A 22302-nucleotide genomic window follows, 5' to 3' on the forward strand; every position below is an offset into this window, starting at 1 on the left:
GGAGCACATATAAATTATATAAAAAATACAAATGTACTTTTATATTGATATGTATATCATTTTTATGCGTGTGTCTGTGTTTTTGTATATATTTCTTTTTTTTCTATTTCTTTCTGGACACATACAGCATGGGCTATATGAATTTCATTCTCCTGCTTGTGACTGAGAGGAGGGTTAAATCAATGAATTGAATTATGCCCCTGTAGGGTGATTTCAGATTGGGGAGGTAAAATCAGTTTCAGTTGTGGAGGTAAAATATTTTAATAGCTTAATCCTGGCGAAAAGGATTCCAATGCATTTTCCCGCAATGACATTTTTCAGATGTTTAGCTCTGTTCAGATGTTTAGTTCTATTTACTGTTTTCTATTTTCTATTAGATATTTAGTTCTGGGGTCTCCCATTTGCCATAGTTGAAAGCTATTTAGAGAGCTTTGTTGCCCATGTGGAGAGTAGTTTTCTTTTGGGTGATAAAGGCACCCAACCTGGCATCTATGTAGGAGGGTTTAGCACAACACACACAGAATTCAGGATTCCCATCCTATCTTGTCAGTTTATAATTGACTTCCTGGGGATGAGGTGCCATCTTCTTGACTCTCCCAGGGATACAGTGCAGCCAACCCCATGCAGAGTAAAAACTGAATTTAGGCAGAGCCGTTTTTTCTCTAGTACCGTTACACACTTGCTCTGGGTAGCAGCATTGGTGGCATTGTGTTTATTAGCATATTTTACAGCAAAAGGGGGCTCTGGTCCAGGGTGTGATGTTAGTAATAATAATCACTAGGGGTGCATAACAAACTGCCCCCCCCCCAATTATGCTTTTCCTTCTCCTTTAACTGTTAAACAATTATTTTTTAGGCATTGACAATAATTGACATTGTAATAATTGTGGAACAACTTGCAAGCCTATACAAGATTACATTTTTACATTAAAGGGATGGAACACCTTTATGTTAGATTTTAGTATGTTATAAAATGCCCGTTTCCAAACAACTTTTCAATTTTTGAATTATCTTTTAATCTTTCAAATGGGGGTCACTGACCCCATTTAAAAACTGTTCTATAAGGCTACACGTTTATTGTTATTGCTACTTTTTATTACTAATCTTACTATACAGCCCCTATTTTATTATTATTATTATTATTATTATTACAGTCTCTTATGATAGTTGCTATGATAATTCGGACGCTAGCAACCAGATTGCTGAAAATGCACATAGGAGAGCTGCTGAATAAAAAGCTAAATAACACAAAAAATGCATATAATAAATGAAAACAAATTGGAGATTGTCACAAAACATCACTCTTTACATCATACTTAAATGTTAGCTCAAAGGTGAACAACCCCTTAAAAATATGATTTGTCAACATTTTAAGGAAACACAAAAAGATAATGATAGGAACTGTGTTACCTTGTTGCTTTTGGAAGGAGTGCAGAATTCATGTGCAGTTGTTCTTGATCTATGGGCAGATATTTATTTCACCAGCAGCTGAATCTGTGAATAGTTCTGATTAGCCTTTTATTGATATGCTTTATATAATCACGTGGTCATGGAAGGAAACGTTTACATCCCCCAGGTCATATTATATCTGAGTTCCCAGTAAAAGAGAATATAAATAAAACTGAAATTCCTATTCAGGAGTTATATGAACCTATCCCCTTCCTAATACAGTATTATTGATTTAGCCGGTACCCACAGATTGGCCATTTCGTTCAACCCACAGGCCTGTGACTTTAACAATGTATTCGATCAGTACAGGAAGAAATACTTCACTTGTTAGCGAAAGACATTTTGTTACAGATTTGATTTGTCTCCAGGCGACTTTTAGCGTTGGCCTTCCTGAAAATACGCAGTTTCCAAAACGTACCGGTAGGGGCCGCTATGCCGCCACTGTAAATAGATTATTTAGGCTACAAAATCTGGTAAAGGTGTAAAAATATTCTGGGATAGACATCAAAGCTAAATAACGCCTCTGTATTTGTGAACTATACAAGGAAATAATAATAATAATAATAATAATAATAATAATTATTATTATTATTATTATTATTATTATTATTATTATTATTATTATTCATAATAATAATAATCGATTGGGTTGTAGTAATAATAGCTGAATATAGCAATAAATAATTATACATAGAGATATTTACAATTACAATTATAACAACAAGAGCCGATATATCATCCTGTCACGTGCCCCAATACATCTTAGTATTTTGTTTTTGTAAGGAGCTTTTTAATGTATTTTAATTCCCCTTACACATTGAGTCAGTTATATCTGCAATGGATTAGGTAACGCTTATCATACAAAGAACAAGGGAAATTCTTTAGGATAGTACAAGAGAAGTGCAGCCTATCGCAGAGAATGGTGAGTGCGGGTCGGCGGCTGGAGCAATGGCGGCTCAGCATGAATCTGGTGGACACAGTCAGTGATCGATACCCAGGGCCCATTTGTAGCTAATAATTTCTTTACCCCCAAATCTGCATTGTCTACTGCACTGCTAGTCAAGTGAAAGGTGCTGGTGGCGTTCAAGTTTTAATTACAATTCCCTGTCCAATGGAAATGTCTGATTAACTGATCTTATCAATTAATAGTTACATTCGTTTAAAGCTGGTGGGATTCACACAAAAGACACACAGGCTGGGGGCAGACGTGTATTAAAGTCAATAATACCATGATTGTTTAAAGGGAAAATAAACCCTCTTGTGTGTGTTATAATATACACATATATATATATATATACTTATTGCGCCTACACATGACAAAAAACATAAAATACACACACTTGAAATTATTATTATTAGTAATAGGCGTAGCAGTAATAATAATATTAATATAATATAGGCTAATGCATCCTAGAGAGATCAATGAATAAATGAAGGCACACCGACATAGGCAGTGGCAGTGTAGAGAGAGCCAGGAGGCAGGAGGAAAGTCCTTTTCATAATGTATTAGATTAGTTGAATGAAATAAAGCCAGTAGCTGTCGCCTCATATCAAGTACCAAACATTTCAATACACTAATTACAGTAATTAGAATAATAAGACTCTGTACACGTCGTCTTACCCCACAGAAACAAACAATGTTATTTAATAGAAACTGTTAATCAGTGATGCGTGTGTGCTTGAATATATTGGTGCAATAGAAGTAACCTCAGTCCGCCCAAACAATCAGCTCCAAATGAGTGAGTTAATAGCTTTGCTGCATAACAGCTTGGAGGGGGGCACACGTTGTAGGTGTAGAGTCCCTACTATATTGGCAAGGAGTAAGTCACAGCAATGCATCCCTCATTGCTAATACTGACCAAGGGATAGCCACGTGACAGCAATAACTCACCTACTGCCAGTGGCTATATATATATATATATATATATATATATATATATATATATATATATATATATATCGATAGATGATAGATAGATAGATAGATAGATATAAAGGACAGTATATGACAATGAGCTTTTGTATTTTCAAAGTGTCTACTTTTGCCCCCTACCCCAAAGATATTCACCCACCCCAACATACAGCATCACCACCTAGAGCTACCCTTTCACAAGGGGTCACCAGTGCCCCTCCCCCAGCAATTTGGACAAGGGTGGGATGTGCCTAAATAATTTGGCACAAATCAAAGGAACATGCTGATGGGTGGGGTGAGGTGGCATGCAGGAAAAGAAAACTGATTGCCCAAGCTCTAATTAGTACAGATTTCCTATATATCCTATAGGCAAGCATTCAAAGTTCATTTGGTGACAGTAGGGTTCTTGCCTGTAGCACCTCACTCCCACCAGTTCCCAGCTGCAGTGATTCTCAATTACATTAATGTGTTTCATGTAGATCTGCTATGCGTGCTGTAGCATATACATACACTCCTGCAGGTAATAGAGTTCTTACATTATTAACAGTGGTGCCAAGTGGAGAGAAAATATAATTTGTATGTGAGATTATTACTTTGGTTTGTTATAAGGAAGGATGAGATTATTCAGTTTCAACCGTGTGCCTCTTCCCTCTTTCTTACAAGAATATGATTGAAAGGTGTAATGCAGGGCTAAGAAAATAGTTCCATTGGCTGGGTGTTAGAAGAAGCCAGGGAGTGTATAAATAATTGATATTTAATATAGATGCCAGGGTGCCCAACCCCCCCCCCCCCCCAGCATGTGCTTGGGGCAGCCCTCTGGAGCAGATTTTTCATACATAAATGAATGACCACAACGCAGATTAGCAGGTCATTACTGAAGGCGAACAAACACACTGTAATCTATAGCAGGATGAGAAAATTGGGAGAACATAATTCAAAACTTAAATGCTCCCAGTTGCCCTGGCAAAATCCAGAAAAGTCGCTTTCTCGCAGGGTACACTGCACTACTCTTCAGTATCATCCCTTTTACAATTTCTGAATAATTACACTTGTTTAAGAATAAAAACTGAAAGTAAGCCCCAAATTATGATTTTTCCCAATTAAAGAAAATGTCATCCAAAGTAACTTTTCAATATATTCATGACAAATTATTAGTGGTTTAACATACACCATGGTTTACAATGGTTTAACATATTACAATGGCTATCTATCAATTACACTTGTTTAAGAATAAAAACTGAAAGCAAACCCCAAATTATGATTTTTCCCGATTAAAGAAAATGTAACTTTTCAATATATTCATAATAAATGATTGGTGGTTTAACGTGAATTTATGTTTATAATAAATATAACTGTTATGGGGCAAAATATATCTGTCTCTCTTGCTTGTCTTCACAGGGGAAGTGGCTCTGACTCTTGAAATAATGTATCACAAGGCAGCTGATGAACAAACTCGTGCAGAGAAGGATGCAAGGCTGACTTTTGCTATATGGTGTCAAAAGACAGAGACATTTACAATAACGTTTTTTTTAAAAAAAAAAAAAAAAAAAGTTGTGAATTTTGAATTGAAGCAAATGGGTAAGTTGCTGTGAATTTTCTTTTGCATGCAAAAATGGATTTATGTTTGTTGAGGGACAAACGGAAAGTCACTGGCCAGGTCAGACTTACTGGGCGTATATAGCCACCTTGAGACCCGGGGCTCTTCTAATGCTCTTCTACATGATCATTTATCAACATGAACTGATTTATGGGACCACACTGACACAGGTCAAACACGTACAAAGTACTTTTAAAAAAACATAATCACATAAAATCGATTTCAACTCACATTGTGTCGGGTAGAAGTATTGCAAAAGAAAATGCAAAATCTACTGGATGTAAATAGGAATATTATGAAGGTGGAATGGGATGAACATTTGCTCAGTGTTTATATTATTATCACTTTCATGTTCATTCCTATTCATAGAGACATTCTAAAGATTAGGGGCTGGACCAGGAACCCACACATATCCACAGTGACTAGATAACGGAAAGAACAATTAGCAGTCATCAATACAAACACTTCCCAGCGTGGGTTATTGCCTCACAATGAGCTAATGGAATCCTGCAGGGCAATAGGGAGCCAGGAGCCGGAGCCGCAGATCGGGGTCCTAGTGCCGCACACAGATGCGTGATGGGTAAGGAGCCGTGTTTACTAACAAGCTGCTGCAGGCACCGACAGCTTTAAACATGATGCATGACCCCTTGCTCCATATTGCACCTGCAGGGATTGATGGAGCCCTCACGCTTTGGCCTTGGGCTAATGGGCAGCAATGGGAAGGAGATGAACCTTTGCATACACTGTACAAAGAGGGACCAAGCCTGGGAACCTCCAAGCCTATTTATTCTCACCCACACAGAGCATAGCGAGCTCATTTCGTTTTCACAATGCTTTATGTTGAAAATAATGATAGATCTCTCTAAGGGATCGCGCTCATGAAAAAGCCAAGGTCAGTGGAGTCGCCGTGTGCACACAGTCATTTGGTGGCAGCCCGAGATTAGCAGGACAACAGCTGCTGCAGGAGCGTGGCGGCAAAGAGGCCTTGCTACCTACTGGCAATCAACCATCAGCCCTCTCCTGGGGGTAACAAAAGGGAAAGCCCCTGTTAAATAAGCCCCTATCTTCTTCCCATCCCAGGCAAGTGTCCTGCATAAGGCACATGAGACTCATTCTGTACAGACACTTCTGTCGGATATTGACCACACACCACTCAGATCTATACTCTGCTTAAACATTCTCCCCATCAGCATGTCTGCGGTCACAGAACACTTCTTCTTCTTGACACTTTCCCCCTAGAATATTGATAAGATCATTTAGCTGAATCGGTTTGGGACTCGTGTAATATCGACTAGAAGTTAGAAAAGATGATCCGATCTAATAACCACACAACGTTCCTTTCTTCTTCAGGGACTTTACACTGATCCTACTAAATAGTCCTCAGAGTTTAACCGAACTTATTCCGATCGGAATTTTAGTTAGGTTGGCTATATATATATATATATATATATATATATATATATATATATATATATATATATATATATATATATATATATATATATATATATATATATATATATCACGTTTTTCCTCTTGTTTTTGCATTAACAATAGTGAATAGCATGTCAAAAAACCTGGGGGAGGTTAAGGCTAATCTCTACCAGGCAATCACAGTAAACATTCATATAAAAAAATAAGAAAGAATGAAGAATAAGAAGCAACATTTCATCCCTTCATAAAAAAACAGTTTTAAGTGCCACGTAATTTATTTAATTTTAATGAATCGAGACGCTTTACTATCTAAAAAATATTAAACCTTTAAAATTAGATGCCACATGGAAGATATTTCTTTAGTCGGATATAATCTGAATTTCCATTTGTTTGTAAAAAAACATTAAATCATCTAAAATTAGTTTTGTTGTGCCTTTTTATCTGTTTAAAGGTTTTCTTTAAAATCAAAATACAGTTGAATCTCAATTTTACATCCCCTGATTTTAAGTTATCCCTCATTTTACATTGTCGTTCTGTGGTCCCACCTATATATTATGCATAATACATTTCCCTGATTTTAGATTTTCCTGGCTTTTCTGGTCCCCTGAAAAACGTAAAAAATAATCATATTCATGAGATACATTAAAAAATTAGAGTAAACGATGGAATTAGTTCGTATTTTATATTGCAATAAAACATTACTTTAACATAAATATAAAGGATGTCTGTGTTCTATTTTCTCCACAAGCACATTCGAAATATACCAAGGCAAAAATAGTGTCTAAAGAATCTTATTTGAGAATTTAAAAAAAAAAATAATACATTTCATATAGGTTTAAGCTAAGCTTACAAGAAAGGAGGGAATTAAATAGTTTTGCTTTCAGAGAAATAAATATACAATTAGACAGAAACCATTTTCCTGGGATGTATAAAAATACAAATGAATATAAGAAAATAGACAACTGAGACGTCAAACATTTTCGAAAGACACAACTTTATCTTTAAGGTTTGTATAGTAGTTTAGAAAACCGTGTGCTTAGCATAGGGACGCCTACATAAAGATTATTTTTTGTCGATTTATAGCTTTTTTAAGGGTTTGTACGCCTATATAAAGATAATTTTTTGTCGATTTATAGCTTTTTTAAGGGTTTGTATTATTTGTTCAGAAGGAAGATTCCATGCCCTGCAAAGTAACAAACATTCACTATATAGTGTATTCCAGAAAACTTCTACCACTAAACTGCATTTTCAAAGCAATTGTTTTGCTTTGATGAATAGTGTGCAGCACATCCCCCAATCTAGTGGAGTGTGCACTTGAGTGTATCACTACTTCCCCTGTATTCTGTATCACTCAGGAAATATCCTGAGCAATATCTACAGGAGGAGCTGCTCCCTTGGAATGATATGCTGAACTAAATAACCTTTTCAAACATCGCCTCAGTTCTTAAGCACCAATACACCTGTTAAAAAAAAAGTAAAAATAAATGTGTTTTAAGAAGTCTTTAGCAAATCCCCAAAATTGAAGGCAAGGGAAAGAAGGCAATCCAGGCTATACATATGTGAAGATCTTATTATTGCCAGGGAACTAATGGGTTTACCTTAAAGATAATGTCAGAGGATTCAGTTTAAAGACAATAGAGAGGGAGAGAAAAGGGGACTTGAAAGGGAGAGTTTTCTTTATCCTGAACTCTTTCCCACAATGAAAGGCCCTTTAAATTGCAACATCTGATAAATGTAGAAGGGGAAATAAATATATATATAAAAAATCCCTTATGCTGTCAGGCCCATCTGGCACTGAATAAATCAGTGCTGTCATTGATGAGTTAAACACCAGGAGGAAAAAAGATACCAACTGAATATAGCAAGTTAAACAACAAGAGCTGAAATGTTTTATTTAAAGAATTTCTTGGATGAGGAATTTTCTGGTTTTGAAAACATTCATTCAGGATAAAGGCAAAAATACTGTAATTAGTATTATATATATATTTTTAACGAAGAGCAGACATGTGCTGCAGCTTGGGATAGCATTGCTTTATTGAGATGGACTTATTTATTTGACTGGGTGACAAAAACAAGATTGATCTGCTCATGGAAATTCCAGATACACACTTCAACCAGGCCTATTAGGGGAAAAAAAGAAAGTGATTCGGAATGAAAACTCATTCGACTTCTCCCATGTTTCTTCCGAACACTGCCTGTAAATGTTTACTGCAACTAATGATCAACTAAGCCCCATTAGCATCAATATGGAAATGTGCCTAGTTTCTCAACATTTGTCCAACTAACAGACTGACATCTCGCGTTCAGAGCCTTTGCCCATGTCTGGCTTTAGATAAATAAGCATTACACGTCTGTTTAAAACACATATTTTATAACAAATTTCACAAGTACCTTGGAGAGGAGAAAAGAAAGATAAAGAGGCAAAGGGGAAAGTAAAACACGGTAGCAGTTTGTACATGAACCAAAAGCTTGGCTAAAATTGTCCCCTGTGTCAATTTTGCATGTCAATTGAAAAGAATAAAATAAGAAACAAAACAGAACAAAACAAACTTTTTTTTTTTTACTTCTAGATTGGGACACATTAATTTGCATGGGTGGGTTCATGTAAACTTCACTTTCCTTGCAGTGCAAAAAATCCTGACTGTATAAATACTGTCAAACTTGGGTTTGTAAAAGGTTCCATTTTAAATAAACACAGCAGCTAAAACCAAAAAAATTCAATGGTGAGAATCACCCCTCCAGTGTAGAAAGCTACCTCTCCAGTTTACCAGGGTTAATCATGTTTGTTTGTATTATTTTTCGTTGGGTGGATTGTTGCAAGTCTCGGGTTCTCACGTGTTTCAGATGTATAGCCAGAGATGCCCAACCTGCTACTGCCTCCAACTGTTGTTGAAATACAACTTCCAACATCCTCCGGCAACCTTTAAACTCCTCGGGGATGCTGAGGGTTGTAGATCAACTCACAGGTTGGAGCCACTGTTGGATATACTCACTCTACTCCATCTCCTGGGCAGCCTTGTGCAAAGGTCAGGGCCAGACCCATTGAGTGCACCTGCTATCTGGTGAGATAGTCCAAGTGCTTGTCGGGAGTATAAAAGGGACAATCCCACGTTCTAAGTGGGCCAGTGGCGGGGTTCACTGTACAGAAGTCTGAACCCCAAGATGTGGCGGTGTGTCTCTGCTAGCCCCATATATATCCTCTGCTCCTGGAATAGTTCCTCCCGGGGGGGTCATTCTTTTCTCTTTCTGTCTCCTGTTACAAAACCAGACCCTGACCACCTCTTTCTCTAACTGTAAACTGTCCGCAAGGGAGGTGATCTCCGGGGCTGAAGGTTTCGGGCACTTGAGGAAATGGCTTTCCAGAGCCCCCTTGACGCTGACCTCTATGGAGGTTCTCTTTTTCCTTTTCCTTCCCTGGGCTGCAATTTTGTCTATACTGGTGGGGCTCCCGGAGGATGAGTCCGCCTCTTCCAGCCACTTGTTCAACAAAGGCTTCAGCTTGCACATGTTCTTGAAGCTCAGCTGCAGGGCCTCGAACCTACAGATGGTGGTCTGAGAGAAGACATTGCCATAGAGGGTGCCCAGGGCCAGCCCGACGTCCGCCTGTGTAAATCCCAGCTTGATCCTCCTCTGCTTGAACTGCTTGGCAAACTGCTCCAGGTCATCTGAAGTCGGGGTGTCCTCATCAGAGTGATCTTGGTGCCCCCCTTGGAGCTGCGAGTGCTGTTGCTGCGCCTGGGAGACTTGCTGGTGCCCGTGATCGCCGTGGTGGTCGTCGTGGGAATCCCTGAGCCCATGGTGGTGAATGCCTTGCCCAGAGCCCGGGTTGATCATGCCATTGACAGTGAAGCTGGGCTGAGAGTACAGCAGCCCCTGACCATTGGAGGAAGCCATGCTGGACAGGTGGGTAGAGCCGGTGCTCCTCCATGCCCCTGGTCCATGGTGGTTGCCGTGAGCAGGGTGCACTAGGTGAGGGGCTCTGCTCTGGTGCTGCAAGGTGCCGCTGACGTGCAACTCATCCCTGCTGGACTGCACTGTGGGCTTGATGTCCTGTTGGCCCAGAGGACTGGTTGCCCAGGGGGCTCCGTCGCCGTGGGACAGCGCTGTGATCCACTGGTGAGCGTGACTGAGGGGGTGCCCGTTACTCTGCAGCGTGTAGTCGCTCTGCACCAGCGTTTGTGCATCTCTGTAGCTCTGCGCCTGCTGCATGCCGCCAGGATCCGCGTGCACGATGGAGGAGCCGGAGCCCAGCAGGTTGTAGTGGTTGGACGCAGTAGTCGCCATGATTCTCCGAGAGCGACTGATATGGCTGCTTAAAGGAGCCGAGCATTTGACAGCTTCTTCCCCTCGCCCCGGGCGCCCCTCTCCCTTCTGCTTGTGTGTGTGTGTCTGTCTCGCTGCAGCAGCCCGTGCTTGAGCACGCCTCTTTGTCCCCGCCTCTTTGCTCCTTCCATTGGCTCTCTGCTCTTTGCTTTACGTGGATACCTCTAGCAACCGGACATTTTCGAGTGCAGCCATTGGATGAAGACCCAAACAGCTCCGCCCACCCCCTTATCCAACCTGCGGGATGCTGAGCGCACATGGGAGAGCAAGGATTTGTACTACCGGTTAGGGGCACCCTGGCCAGCCAACGGGACTGGAGCCTCATTTCTTAGACCAGTGTGTACTTGCGCCCATCTCAACAGCTCACACCTCACTTCTTCAGCCTATTCTTATGAAAACTTTAGGAGAACCCTTTGTCCCTGGGAGACCACCAGAGGGCTAATGATGAGACATTACACCGGGGTCAGTAGCCCAGCAGAGGGTCACACCAATGGGAGTGCCAATGATGTCACTGTAATTAGCAACAATGTAATTAGATGGGAAGAAAAAGCATTCAGCCCGGCAGCCAATAGCAAGAGGGAGCTGGCACTGGAGACTGCTGGTAGTGTGCGCCCGAACCCTGCCAGCTGCTGCCAGGCATGTAAGCACTCAGGGTCTCTTCTCCTTGTGGGTGTATAGTGGTTGCAAAGTACGGAAACAAATTGGTCTGTTGGTGTGTGTGTGTGTGTGTGTGTGTGTGGTCAAATTGACCTGTCAGTTTATTTTTCTGTGTTTTATCTAACTATTATTTATACATTCTATCACATCTAGCTATTATGTCTTTTATCTATCTGTATCTAGCATAACTAAAGGATCTATGCCGTATTTATATTCTGCCATCTAATTTGTGGACATCCTATATATGTGTTTCAGTAATTCATCTATAGTACCTATAGATATCAGTGCAATATCCTACCTGCAGTGTGGCACCCACTGACACCTGGCACCTCTGTAAAATGAGTGCACGAGCCCACCTGCATATCTTGTACTGTGATCTATCTATCATCTATCTATCTATCTATCTATCTATCTATCTATCTATCTATCTATCTATCTACCTATCATCTATCTATTATCTATTCTATCTATCTATCTATCTATCTATCTATCTATCTATCTATCTATCTATCTATCTATCTATCTATCTATCTAATTATCTATCTATCTATCCATCTATCTATCTATCCATTTATCTATGTATTATCTATCTATCTATTATCTATCTATCTATCTATCTATCTATCTATCTATCTATCTATCTATCTATCTATCTATCTATCTATCTATCTATCTATCATCATTTATCTATCTATCTTCTATCTATCTATCTATCTATCTATCTATCTATCTATCTATCTATCTATCTATCTACTATCTATCGATCTATCATCTATCTATCTATCTATCTATCTATCTATCTATCTATCTATCTATCTATCTATCTATCTATCTATCATATATCTATTTATTATCTATCTATCTATCATCTATCTATCTATCTATCTATCTATCTATCTATCTATCTATCTATCTATCTATCTATCTATCTATCTATCTATCTATCTATGTCTCTATGTCTCTATCTATCTATCTATCTATCTATATATCTATCTATCTATCTATCTATCTATCTATCTATCTATCTATCTATCTATCTATCTATCTATCTATCTATCTATCTATCTATCAATCTATCTGTCTATCTATTGGGACAAATATACCTGGAGTTTGCGTATTGAGTGCTATGCAGGATGCCTTTACCTGAGAAGAAGTAGGTACAGCGCTGGGTACCCCTTTGTCAATGCATTCTAACGTTCAGTAAGAGCTGCTGTACATTACACATACCTAATACAGAGCTTTATGTGCTAAAATAATAACATATTGTATATTTAGTATTTATCCCTCGTGGCTCCCTATGATTTATTGTAAATGAGTCCTGTACTGATGTTAAAGTTGAAAACGTGGTACTTTGTGATGGTAACTAATTCCCCTCTGGTGTCTGTCTCTTTCCACCTATTGATCTTATTAACCCTTCCCCGGAAGAATAGACTGGATATGTTTATCTTAAAACTTCCCTTTGACTCGTCAACCTGATGCAAAATGATCATCTCAGAGCAGTGTGCAACAGTGTGTAAGAAAAGGCATGACGGCTGCTTGGCACAGCTGTGTGGCATCTAACGGGTTTGTTGTAGGTGTCAGACACGATCTGAGTTGAGTAGATGGAGAAAGTGTCCAGAGAGACCTAGACCTGCAGTCCCCAAACCTCTGACGCTGCCTCTGTTCTGCCATTGATCAATAGCAGCTTTGTACAGGTAGGCAATGAACTGGGGCCTTTGTACTGCTTGTCCCTGTAATGTATAGTGCCTTGGGGATACACAGCAGAGACAGGATTTTATTTCTCACCAATTCTACTTGCTTCTTTTTCACACCATAATACACTTACATTAAGTAGGCAGAGACAGAGAGCGTTATTGGTTTCTTCTGCCTGGTAATGATGGAGTTAAGCTTAAAGCGAGCTGCAATCATTAATGGGCAATGTCCAATGGCAGTGTCAGATAAGATCTAGCAGCACAGCCCTGTCAGGGGACCATATCAATAACCTGTCTAATTAATGCAAGAAGTCACCTACGTGTTGCCTGACATTAGCTGGATGCTGGGGGCACTGTGGGAAATGTGCTTTCCCATGGGGCGATATGATCTTTAATATTCACTTAGTTTGTCTGGATACTTCTTAGATTGTTGGCCCCTACAACAAACACAAGAAATGTGGCTCCTGATAACATCCAAAGTGCCTCTGTGCTACCATGCAATCTGGAAGGTTAAATGGGAACTATTACGAAAATGAAAATTGAATATAAGCTTACAATCAATTAAAAAATCTGCATTGTTTCTGAAAAAATCAAGTATATCTTCACTATTCCTCTGTCAGCATCTGTTTCTCCTAATTTTGTCTTCATTTTGTCTTCATTCAGCTTCTTTCCTAGCAGATGAATTGGAGCTCACTCAAATAACTGATTCCAATATAAACAGAATCTAACAAAATAAATGCATTTTGCACAAATTCTGCATGTAGAGAGACATGATGTCTGGTGATTTTAATAGAGTGAGCTCTAATATATCTTCTAGGCAAAATAAGCCTCCCCTATAAGACAAATTGGATCATTCATTTGACACCCAACTCCTGAATGAAGAGAAACAGATGCTGAGAGAGGAATAGTGAAGATAAACTTGATTATTTCCGAAATGGTACATAATTCTTAATTGATTGTATTTAGAAAGTTTCTTATTTCAGTATGCTGAAACTTATATTACAATTTCTTTTTTCTCCATAGTTCCCCTTTAATTACAAATTGGGCTTTAAACTTAGCAGTACACAGTATATAGTATATACACTCATAAAGATTGCTTGGCGTTACATATGGATACAGACCCCAAGTAGGAATCAGACTAGTGTGTGTACTTCACAAGAATAATAGATCAGTGTACTTAAAATGATGGCATTAGTTCTAACTGTAGTTAGTGACGTCACAACCAATTGCTGCACCAGTGTTTATATGAAAGAATCCACTCCTAGATTAGAATTTACATCCATGAGGGTTCACGCGTTTCTACGATAATCGCAGGCTGTTGCTGGCGTCTTGGCTCTGCAGATCCCTGATATGAATGAGATATTTATCGGCTACAAGTATGACGCGCGTTTTGGCTAAATGCAAAGCCAAATGCAGCATCAGCCTAACCAAATTGTATAGAAATTGTTGTAAATGAGTTTTAATTTGTTGCAAGATTACAGCATTAAAACAAATGCAAACCCACACCACCACCCGTCTATTACAAAATCCTGTTGTATCTCTTTCCTATTAATAATCAGAAAGTTTAGATGGCAATGGCAAACTATTTGCGCGGCGATCCAGAACCTGGCGCTAATCCTGCTCTTTCTTTGGGCGTCTTTTCGCTCAGCCCCATTCAGCTGCGCTCAGAGCCACGGACATATATATATGAGTGGGCGGAAGTAGCGAACTAATATGTGTATTGGTTGAATAAGTGTATTATTCTGGGTTAGAGATACAGAATTCTCTCTGATGCGCTACTGCGCTGGGGGGTAAAGTTAAAGCAGCGAGTTATTTCACTTGGAGTTGGTTTCCAACAGCAATCTGTAGTCAGAACACTATTATGGCACATGGCTCCTAGTGTGGAACACTGACAATATTATCTCTACCTACCGGCCTGTCTATCCACCCATCATCTATGTATCCGTCATATAATTATGTGTTATTAACTGGGTTGAGGGAATTTCCCCTAGAACAGATACAAGCAATGAATAATAAGTCATATATGTTCTTGAATACAGTATGTGACGCCATGAGATGGTTTTAGTGAATTAGATGCATATTGTATATCATAAGGAAAAAGGTATCCCCCACTTTAAAGTTTGAGTATTGGCAGCTATTGCCTGTATGAAATCTGTCCTGCGGCCTTGTACCCTTTTATACTGTCATGATACTCCTGGGTGTCTTTCCTCTTTCAGTTACATTAGTGTTACATTATTGACACGTTTTCCTTTTTAATGTATTTATTTAAAATAGTGTAGCAATCGTTTCCTATTCATTGTGGTTTCAGCACAGCTTTGTGCCCACTCTTCCTCAGCGATTCAAAAGTGTCAACACTATCCAAATATATCTTTCAGAATCATAACACAGACATCTTGGATTAGTTTATCATCAGGTCCTATTCAATTAATCGCCGTCTGCCTAGCTCTTTTGTTTTGGGTTGAATCGTAAATTATTATTGAACATAGATGTCAATAAGAGGACTGTAATCTCCTAAAAGGTTAATTATAGAAATAATGGAAATGTAATGCTTATACTACTTCCACTGCTGCTGCTAATACTAATAAAATAACGTGCTGTCTGCTTTAAGAACAGTTACTGTTTTACATCGCGTTGCGTGCGTCTTCCCCAGCTGTCTCTCACGGATGTATAGTTATGTCGCTCGTGTAAACTAGCAAGAGCTCCGTACAAGCATTAAGGCAGTCACAACATTTGGGGAGAAAAATTATTTCTCAGCAGTAGAGTAACGTTATAATTTGCTAACACGAGTCTGATAAGGTAAAAACATTTCAAAAAGAATAAAAAAAGCTTTATTATAAGAAATACATGTTAGACGCATTAGTTTTGTGTACAGCCTATACCCGAGTTTTGGTTCACTAACTCAGGATGGGGGGGAGGGCTGAGGCTTAGTGTGTGCTCACAATGAAGATGGAGGTGTCCTTTTGTAATGCATATTGGTGGGCCCATTTAATGTAACTATTGTGAAGTGAGAATGTTTTGATCTCTCTCTACCCTTCCCCTTTTAACCTCCCCTGTGGGAGCTATTGAGCCAGAAGCTCTCAGCGCCTGGCTTCAGTTGTGCCCTTGCAAGACAAGGACCATGATTTGGTGTTTCAGCTCTGCTCTTGAATGGGGACTCCAACTTTAAGGACGAGAGGGACAAAACCGATTCCCCAGCTTCACAAGTGATTGCTTGGTTAAAAAAAATCCAATGCACACAATGAGACAGCTGGCTGCTTTAATGAAACCTCATGACTACAGGCTAAGGGATGTATTTATGACAACTCAATAGCTACTCTTGCATCTTGTCTTTCCCAAAGGGTTCTAACAGATACATTTAAAGACTCAAAATCGAATAGAAACTGATTATATCATATAATAATTATATCATATCACTGCCATGGATTACAAGATATTTGGGATACACACACACAGACACACACACCCCCTATATGCTACCCCCAGTTTTTAGGTGTTCCATGTCCTAAAACTGTTTTTGCCTTATAAAATAAAACATACTTTTAAGCAACCATTTTAGTCGTTTTACAATTATTTATACATGTAAATGTAATTAAAAGCAGTTTGTTTATATTTCCTTTTTTTTTTTGTTCTCTGGTTTTAAGTGCTTCGTTTACACTGTGTTACAGATCCTCAACAGCCAAACATATACTGCTTTTACTAGCAGATATAATCACACATAACTTTACAATCATTGGACATTATAAATAAATGTATATTGGATAGTGGATTAGGATGACATGTTCTTTAACAGTTTTTGGGTGGATGACCCCTTTAACAGTGAATCAATCCATAGAATGTAAATAATTGGAAGTAGTTTGTAAATGTAGATAAATGGAAGTAACTATATGAAGTTTGCAACAACCTGTTATACAAGGCTAGACACTGGTAAAAGTAGGAGAAGGACAATGGAAGAAATCCCCCTTCACTTACTAACTGAATAGATTTTTAAATGCAAATGTTTCAGGACTACTTTTTGGTCCCTTTATCAATCATGCTCCTGGCTGGAATCAGTCAGTGCACATTTTAGTTACATTTATATAAATCTCTCCATCCCACCTGGTACATATATCACTTTCTACTTGCTAAGACCACTAATCATGGCAACTAAAATGTGAGTTAAATATAATTCTTTATTCTGCACTGTCTTCTGCCATTCTTGCTGCTTTCTGACAAGCACGTTACTATCAGGTACAAATAAATTACCTTTTAATTAATTATATTTGAGGCTGTCATATTGATAGTTGTTATTGAAATTCTATGACAATTAGACCAGAATAGAAAATAAAAAAACACATATATAGCAGTTCTTTTTCCTTATAAAGACATAAGGCATAAGGGCAAGTGCTTTTGCATGCACAATGGCCTCATATTTTATGAAGATAATTTAGCTGTTGTTTTTTACCATACACACATTAAGTCAAGTGACAGAAGTGACATTATTAAGTACTAATTATAACTGATAGCATCACTAATAATAAACACCATTTATAAGGATATATTTTAGAGGTTAATAAGGGGTTTTGTGTGCTACATCCTTATACATTTAGTTATCAGCTTTTGTTGTTGGTCTGACTAGTCAGTTCATTGCATTGTGGCAGGCACAGTGATGCTTCTCCTGATTGGTCAAACACAGGAATGCATACTCATCAATCAATAGCATAGGGCTGGACTGCTCTGACCTTTTTTACTAAAGAAGGCATGATTTGGTCTTAGGGATGGGGGGCTCCCACCCACATCCCACCCACATCCCACCCACAGGCTCCGCCCACCCACAGCCTCCACCCAGGCCCACAACACAGTAAAAAAGCTACACAAACATGGGTGTTAAAGAAACAGTAATGTCAAAAAATAAACGTGTTTTAAAGTAATGAAAATATAATGCAGTGTTGCCCTGCACTGGTAAAAATGCTGTGTTTGCTTAAGAAACACTACTATTGTTTATATAAATAAGCTGCTGAGTAGCAATGGGGGCAGCCATTCAAAGAAGAAAAGGCTCAGGTTACACAGCAGATAGCAAATAAGCTCTGTCTGTCTAATGGTGTCATCTGTTATCCATTAGATAACCTGTGCCATATAGCCGTGTTTCAATTTCCACCATTGCAGCTTGTTTATATGAACTATAGTAGTGTTTCTGAAGCAAACAGATCAATTTTACCAGTGCAGGGCAACCGTACATGATACTTTCATTACTTTAAAACACTTAAATTTTTTGGTGTTAATGTTCCTTTAAATCATGAACATTAAAAACCCATTGGTGGCCAGGGTCCCCACTACAAGCTAAAAAAAGCAATTGGTGGCCAGGGGCCCCCCATAAAAGTTAAAAAACTTCACTGGTGACCAGACCCCCCTTAAAAGTTAAAACAAACATTTGGTGGCCAGGGTCCCCCCTACAAGTATAAAAAAATTATTCGGGGGTCCCATAAAAAACAAAAAACAAAAAAAAATTGGTGGCCAGGTTGCCCCCTTGCAAGTTAAAATAATGGCGGTCAGAAGCCCCGTTTAATTTTGGTGGCTCTCCATTTTTATGAGAACAAAGAGGCTAAATAGATGGAATAATAGATTATAGTATGTGAAAACACACTAGGAGAATAGAGGTTGAGCCAGGAGAGGAAGAATACTAGTACAGAGAGTGGGCACTGAGGTTCTTTGGTGGGTCCCTGCCCCTGCCCCTGGTTTAAGGTTTTTTGGTGAGCCCCTGGTGTAAGGTTTTTGGGTGGTCCCCTGGTGTCCAAATCTGACACTCTACTGTATACACAAGTATTAACATAATCAGTGGGTTTAGCAATTGCAGCAACTAAACATAATTCACATTATTGTTCTTTTCTGAAAACAGTTTGAGTAAAGAGTCTAGGTGATCTTGGCTTGCTGTTAGGATCAGGCGATTTGGGTATTGACAGGTGCTAGGCCTAGATGCACATCTATAAGCTGGTGTTGGACCTTTTCACATAGGCCCTCATTAAGATAATTAAAGTGCATCAGATGTCCAGTAAGGCCAGGGAAAATGTGTCTGAGGAGCACAGTGTTCTGAAATTAAGTAGTTTGTGTCTGAGTCTGACCTTACATAAGAAATTATATATCTGTGACCTGTAGATGCAGAGTGAGGATCTGTAGTATTTAGCTCTCTGGTTACTGTCAAAATACTAATACATTTGCAGACTCCATTATTACATGTTGTGGTGGTATTGCCTTTTTTGCATTTAATCTATTAATGGACCCCAAATTAGGTGATTTGCCCCCTCCTTTGGGTTGAAGCAGCAGATGGGGGTAAGGGCCGCCTGAAGGTCACATTTGAGATTTGGGAAAATCACTTATTTGCTATTATATTCTTATTTGCCAATCTATATGCTCTTAGAACAGAAAGGGGGGCCTGCTCCCCTCAACAAAAACCTTTGAAATAAAATAAACACAGAGCAGATCAGATAGATATTCTACTAATTGCCTGCCCTTATGCTGTGAATGTGTTCCAGACAAGTCACAGTGTTACCAGGTGTACATGTAATGAATTGGGGCAGTGCCTTGAATACATTCTTTATGTTCAACTGTCCTGTTTTCATCTCTGCATGAAAAGTTGTAGGATAAGCGACTAAACTCTGTTTCCTGGCCACTTCATGTCAGCAACACTACCCCGTTTAGCTCTTTCCCTCCCCCAAAGAAAATGATAAAGTACCCAGCCCCTCCTCACTTGTCATTTTTGCTTAGTCTTCATTTAGCATGGGACATCTTGGCGGATTATCAATCCAACTCTTCATAAGGTTGGCAATTTCTGAGGGCTATTAATTCAGTGAAACTGTCGCATGAAGCCCCCAAAGCAGAGAAATCCAATTCCTTGTTAGAGGCTGCTCCCGGTTAGTGATTTTAAAAGTCGCTACTGGGGCGTAGGAGCTACAGGTGGCTGTATTTACAAACATGCTTCCCAGGGTGCATGATTCTGTGTGTGCTTTTTTTCTCGAGCATGGTTTTTCACGCGCGCACATTTTTGTAACGCGTAAGTTTGTCACGCACATGTTTTTGTCTCGTACAGGTTTTTTTTGCGTGTTTAAAGAGCTGAATCGCCATTTTGGTATGCTATTGAAAATGCATACAATCCTGGGAGTGGACTCCAATTTTCTAATTTCAGTCATGTAATTAAATGGCTGTCTTGCAGAAATGTTTGGTTTTGTTCGACTGTATTGCTTGTAGCACACCAGGAGGTACTGAAGTGTACTGGTGATCTTAAGCTGGCCATAGACGCAAAGATCCGATCGTACGAATCCTTGAACGATCGGACTTCCCCATCTCCTGACGTGCCATAAACAGATCAAATAAAGTAGAAATGAACAGATCAGCCGATGTTCTGACCCTGACAGCAATCGTATGAAAGTTATGTCCAACATAAGCTAGTATCCCACTGAAAATCATATGATCGGCAATACATGCAGATATATTATCGGCAGCCGTCAGAAATTTTCTAACCTGTCCTGTCGACCAAACGACCGATCTCCGCCGGACGAAAAATGTCGGGACTCTCCACACACGGTCCGAAAATCGTATGAATCCTCGATTCGTGCAATCAGATCTTTGCGTCTATGGCCAGTTTTACAGCCTCAGTTAAAGCTGCTCTTGTTGCTTGGTATGTCCCTCTTTGTTTTCTCTCTCTCTAAGTTTTGCAAATCATGCTTTGGCCTTTTCCTACAGAGTACGCCTGATAGTGGTGTCCCTTCTGTTCCAGAAGCTTCAGTATCCAGGAAGGATTCTGAGTCCTCCGATTTTTCAGGGGATGAAAGTCTTGAGCCAATGTCTGAGAATTTTTCTGAGGAGGAAAAAGAAGAAGCAGAATCTTCATCCTTTCATTTGGCCTTAATTCCTCATTTGATTAAAGCAATTAAGTTAATCCTGGGGTTAGAGGAGACAGAGGAGTTTGCAGGAATCTATGATCTGCGAACTCTATTTGTTCTAGGGAATAAGGATAGCCACCTAGCAACAGCTGTTGGGTTAGGCGGCAGCCTCCCGAATTGATCGCTGGAAACTTCTAATGCTCTGAAAAGAGCGGGAAGAAGTTACAGGAACAGGATCTCTTAACTCTCGCGAGATCTTGTTCCTGTCAGAATTTTTCGGAAGACTGGTGATGACTATCCTTAAGTATACCTGTTTTCAAATAAGAGTGAAAAAACACATTTTTGAAATAAACAGTGTAACTCTTTATTCCTTGAGAGGAAGAGATAATAAAGAAACTTTTTTTTTTTTTTTTGTCAGATATTTGTAATTGTAACAATTAACATTCTTTAGTGACATTTGGTATGAGATCCTTTGTAATTCCATTGAAATACAATTTCAGTGTGTATCTTGTTTGACTGAAATATCTTCTACTTTGTATCTTTAGTAGATGAGTTATTATCCACCTTAGCTGGCTTGTTGAATCCTGTAGAGAAAAGAAAATCTTTGTTTATTTCTATTTATCAATTTAACACATGTAAAACTAAACCACCAGTTAACTTGGGTGGGTGGGATGGGCGCTGTTGCTAGGTGGCTATCCTTATTCCCTAGAACAAATAGAGTTCGCAGATCATAGATTCCTGCAAACTCCTCTTTGTTCTTCGGGAGGATGCCACCTAGCAACAACTGTTGGGTAGAATAGCACACACCTGGTGGTTGCCCGAATGAAATTGAGTTTTTCTTGCTCTGTAGGTCTCCAATAATATTTTGCAAATGTCCTCTGAGAAGACCACCTGGCTGCTTTAAGTAATGTGGGAAGTGAAACACCCTTTGATGCTGCCTTTGTGGCTGTGGCTGATCTTAGTGAGTGTGCTTTAAATATGGTAGTATCAATCGAGGCCTGACTCATAGCATGCAGTATCCACCCTCTTATTGTGTTTACTTTAGCGGGACGAAAAGGATTTCTTGTTGTCAAGAGTAATTGCGACATATCACCTCTTACCTCCCTAGATTTTTCTAAGTAGGTGGATAAAGCCGATACAATACATAAAGATGTATCTTCCTCATCTCTTAATAAGTCCACTTCCACTGGAGATGAGTTTTCAATTAGCGTTTTAGTTCTACCTTTAAGAATAATGTGGAAACCACCTGGGGTTGAAGAAAACCATGGGTCTGTTATGTGGATGAGAGTTAGTTCTGCCCCTCTTGCTGCTAGAGCTAAAGCTAAGAGAGCAGTCACTTTTATAGTAAGGCTTCTCAAGTCTGCATTCTGATTATCTATCGTAGATA

At 39.2% G+C, this 22302-nt stretch overlaps 1 protein-coding gene across 1 annotated transcript; it reads right to left on the bottom strand.

The window, feature by feature from the left end:
• Nucleotides 1-8257: 8257 nt before the first annotated feature.
• Nucleotides 8258-10742, bottom strand: pou3f2.S (POU class 3 homeobox 2 S homeolog). The gene is given in 1 exon segment (NM_001101755.1): nt 8258-10742. A coding segment is annotated over 1 exon segment (1149 nt). The 5' UTR covers nt 10676-10742; the 3' UTR covers nt 8258-9526.
• Between the last annotated feature and the right edge of the window lie 11560 nt (nt 10743-22302).

This window comes from Xenopus laevis, chromosome 5S (genome assembly GCF_017654675.1).
Source record: "Xenopus laevis strain J_2021 chromosome 5S, Xenopus_laevis_v10.1, whole genome shotgun sequence".
In the NCBI taxonomy this organism is placed as follows: Eukaryota; Metazoa; Chordata; class Amphibia; order Anura; family Pipidae; genus Xenopus; species Xenopus laevis.